The following is a 4,394-nucleotide window of genomic DNA, read 5'->3' as shown; positions in this document are numbered from 1 at the left end:
AATACTCTCTGCTTCATTCTCAGATGTGGTCTAACCAAAGCGGAATAGAGGGGTAGCATGACTTCCTTGGATCTAAACACTATGCTCCTATTGATGCAGGTCAAAATCCCATTGGCTTTTTTAGCTGTTGCGAAACATTGTTGGCTCATGTTTAACTTGTTGTCCACGAGGACTCCAAGATCTTTTTCACACATACTGCTGTCGAGCCCTGTTTAGCACTTGGTTGGCATACTACATGCCAGAGGCAATATTTCAGAGGAAGGGACTGCACATCCTTAGAAAACCCTATGAAATTTATGGGTTTAATGTAAAATGTAGGTGCATGCACACTCATACTAGGAAAGGGAAGAGTCTGCCCTTGTTTTTCCCCATGGCAGCCTTACAAACAACACAGTAGCCCAAGTTCGATGTGGTACAAAAATATATATATATAAAATAAATTACCTCCTTCAGACATATTAAATTAACACTTCATAGTCATTTTGACATGTCCAAATATTTTTTGAAAAGTTCAGCAAAAGCAAAATGTGTCGCTTCAGAGCTCCGATACAAGGAAAACAAAACATAAGGAGTACCCCGTCTTTCAATTCATTTAGAGAGAAAATCTCCCGATGTTTGCAAATGTTTTCATATACAGGAAGGAAAGAGCATCAGTTGCAACACAATGTGGAAACAACACATAGATCCGTTTGGATCAAGGGTTGCTTAGCTTAGCCGGGTGAGGATCTGAGTTTCTATATATTTGCCATGTTAAGGTGGCAACTTCGCTGGGTTTTTTTTCCTGAGACATTTCTCGTCTTGAAGAGCTTTGCAACCTAACAATCGGTGTCTCTGAATACGGAACGTCACAAATCCGGTTTCTGCCTCCTGCAGAATTCTGGGGTTTGTAGTTTAGTAGGAGAAAAAAGAGGCCATTCACTGATTATTTGTGTTTGCAAATGAAAGACTTTTGAGGGAGAGAAGAAGAGTGTCATCATATGATAAATCAAAGGCAAATATAGTGTCCTGCTGTAATTGCAATTTGCCTGCTTCGTGAGGTAATCTCCTTATGGGAGCATGCCACCTTAAGAGAATCTACTAGTACAGTGTTTCTCAACCTGGGGGGTTGGGACCCCTGGGGGAGGCTACGAGAGGTGTCAAAAGGGTCACCAAAGACCATCAGAAAATACCGTATTTTTTGTTGGTCATGGGGAAGTTTGGCCCAATTTTATCATTGGTGGGGTTCAGAATGCTCTTTGATTGTAGGTGAACTATAAATCCCAGCAACTACAACTCCCAAGGTCTATTTTCCCAAACTCCACCAGTGTTCACATTTGGGCATATTGTGGATTCATGCCAAGTTTGATCCAGATCTATCATTGCTTGAGTCCACAGTGCTCTCTGGATGTAGGTGAACTACAACTCCAAAACTCAACGTCAAAGCCCACCAAACCCTTCCAGTATTTTCTGTTGATCATGGGAGTTCTATGCGCCAAGTTTGGTTCAGTTCCATCGTTGATGGTGTTCAGAATGCTCTCTGATTGTAGGAAAATTATAAATCCCAGCAACTGCAACTCCCAAATGGCAAAATCAATTATCTCCTCCAACCTCGCCAGTATTCAAATTTGTACATATCGGGTATTTGTGCCAAATTTGGTCCAGTGAATGAAAATACATCCTGAATAGCATATATTTACATTACGATGCATAACAGTAGCAAAATTACAATTATGAAGTAGCAACAAAAATAAGTTTATGGTTGGGGTCATCACAACATCTCTTAACTGTGTTAAGAGATGTGGCATTAGGAAGGTTGAGAAACACTGTACTAGTAGATTGTTTAAAAGTTAAGTAGTCCATAGATTGGCAAGAATATCAGAACCTTGCTCATGCCACACCAATATAATTCAGAGCTCCCTAGACCCCTGAAGCCATATCAGGTAGTATTATTGGATTTTTCCACTATATCCTCAATGGCACTCCCTTGCATTGAGTCAACCCGGTTTCTGTAGCGTCTGTTGTGGAGCTGAATGCTGTCCTGTAAATCCTGCCTTGAGAGCCGTCTTCGGAACTCGTCGGTGGTAAAATAATAAATGACCGGGTCCACGCAAGAGTTCATGCTGGCAAGGCACAAGGCCACTGCATGGAATATCAAAATCACCTTTCGAGCATAGCAATCCTTGATCTTGTTGGCTTTCACCAAGTAATCCAGAGGAAAGCTGATGTGGTAGGGAGCAAAGCAGATCAGGAAGACCACCGCACAGGTCAAGATCATCTTGAGAGCTTTCCGTTTCTCTCCAAGGTCTTGAGAGACCAAGTTCTTCTCCTTGAGAGACAAGATGGTCTTCCACGAGCAGTACAGGATGATCAGCAAAGGAGTCACAAATCCAACCAGTTCGCCGACGGTCATCATCACAATGGAGATGGTCCCATCTACGGCCTTAACTGGAAGATCCACGAAGCATTTGTTGCTTGTGTGGGTCTCGTTGGAGGTAAGCCGTAGAAGGGGGAAAGGCAGGCAACCCGCACAGACGACAATCCACCCTGCCAAGGAGATGTAGATGTCATAGATGCGTTTGCAGTCACTGAACTTGAAGGGATACATGACGAATAAAAAACGCCGCACGCTGATGCAGACTAAAAAGAAGATGCTTGCGTACATGTTGACGTATTTCAAGTAGAAGCAAAACATGCAGACTTCTCTGCCCAGATGCCAGCTTTCGGACAGATAATAGAAAATCCGAAGGGGCAAAGACAGAACCTGCGCCAAGTCTGCCACGGCGAGGTTCATCATGAAAATCACCGCTCGCTTGGTTTCTTTCATATAGCCATAAAACACCCAGAGAGCTAGAATGTTCCAGATCAGTCCTGGCACCAAGATGATGGTGTACGTGATGGCGTAGAAACGCTTTGAGAAATCGTTCTCTCCGTTGCATCCAGCGCCGTCCGCCACCATTGTGCTTTCCACGAAGTGCTGGAAAAGGGTAAGATGATCAGCTCAAGATTTGAGCTGATTTGAGCCTTCAAAGAAAGGAAATAGGGCCATTTGAGAAGCAGCAAATGCAGAATCCATGTGTTGCCTGCTTTCTTGACATTATGTAATGAAACCAAATCTTACATAAATGCTGCTTGTCCCAAAATCCTTGTGCTTTTTGGAGGATTCATTTCGTTTGTTTTGGAGATGTTTGGGTTTGTTTTTGTAATAATTCAGAGATACTGAAGGATTCTTTTCTCTTCCATTGTCATTCTCTTGAATGTGAATTTATCCAGAAGCATATTTAACACGTTGCCATTTGATTTTGGGGGGAAACAAGCTCACATGAAATAATCCACACACCACGGCCATGCTGCTTCACAAACAAGCTGAGGATGAGGGTGTCTTTGGGTCTGTATCCATCACAAGAAAAAGGCATGATGAAAAAGAAGCAGGTTGAAGACGTCTTCTGGTGCAGCTACAGCCATGGAAAGATCTTTGACTCCATTCTGAGGGCCACTTTTAATGGGAAACCATACTGCTGTTCCTTCGCTGCAAATGGTTATCACACATCTACAGGTGAAGAAGAACACAAACATCTGTTAAGTTCCAGTGCATTTTTACACAATGCAAAATCTAATGGTTGTTCTCATGCTAAGGCAGTGTTTCTCAACCTACCTAATGCTGCGACCCCTTAATAAAGTTCATACTGTGGTGACCCCCAACCATAAAATTATTATTGTTGCTATTTCATAACTGTAATTTTTCTACTGTTATGAATCGTAATGTAAATATCTGATATGCAGGATGTATTTTCATTCACTGGACCAAATTTGGCACAAATACCAGATACATCCAAATCTGAATACTGGTGCGGTTGGGGTGGGGGTTGATTTTATCATTTGGGAGTTGTAGTTGCTGGGATATATAGTTCACCTACAATCAAAGAGCATTCTGAACGCCAATGATGGAATTGGACACATACCATAGAATTTCTTGAAGGACCTAACATGTTCTCACAGAGGGCATATTCTGTGGTATGAGCTCTGTGAGTGCAGCACTCTTCTGAATAAAGCAGAGAGTGTTTGAGGACTGGGACATCCATAGGGAGACCAAGGTGCTTGTTTATAAAGCCATTGTCCTTCCAACCTTGCTATATGCCTGCGAAACATGGACTGTCCACAAATATCATACACAACTCTTGAAACTATTTCATCAGTGTTGCCTCCGAAAAATCCTGCAAATCTCTTGGGAAGACAGGTGGACAAATGTCAGCATGCTGGGAGAAGCAAAGACCTCCAGCATTGAAGCGATGGTCCTCCGCCATCAACTCCGCTGGACCGGCCACATTGTCTGGATGCCCGATCACCGTCTCCCAAAGCAGTTGCTCTACTCTGAACTCAAGAATGGAAAATGGAATGTTGGTGGGCAGGAAAAGAGA

General features: G+C 42.8%; 1 protein-coding gene across 1 annotated transcript; it reads right to left on the bottom strand.

The window, feature by feature from the left end:
• Positions 1-1,559: 1,559 nt before the first annotated feature.
• Positions 1,560-3,234, bottom strand: GPR174 (G protein-coupled receptor 174). The gene has a single exon (XM_060756550.2). It carries the CDS (start codon positions 2,933-2,935, stop codon positions 1,916-1,918), a length of 1,020 nt encoding a protein of 339 aa, XP_060612533.2. The 5' UTR covers positions 2,936-3,234; the 3' UTR covers positions 1,560-1,915.
• Between the last annotated feature and the right edge of the window lie 1,160 nt (positions 3,235-4,394).

This window comes from Anolis sagrei, chromosome 10 (assembly GCF_037176765.1).
Source record: "Anolis sagrei isolate rAnoSag1 chromosome 10, rAnoSag1.mat, whole genome shotgun sequence".
NCBI lineage: Eukaryota > Metazoa > Chordata > Lepidosauria > Squamata > Dactyloidae > Anolis > Anolis sagrei.
This window is presented reverse-complemented; position numbering and strand designations above follow the sequence as displayed.

Coding starts and splice junctions, on each gene's coding strand:
- GPR174 (XM_060756550.2), bottom strand. CDS start 2,935: ATGGTGGCGGACGGCGCTGGATGCAACGGAGAGAACGATTTCTCAAAG.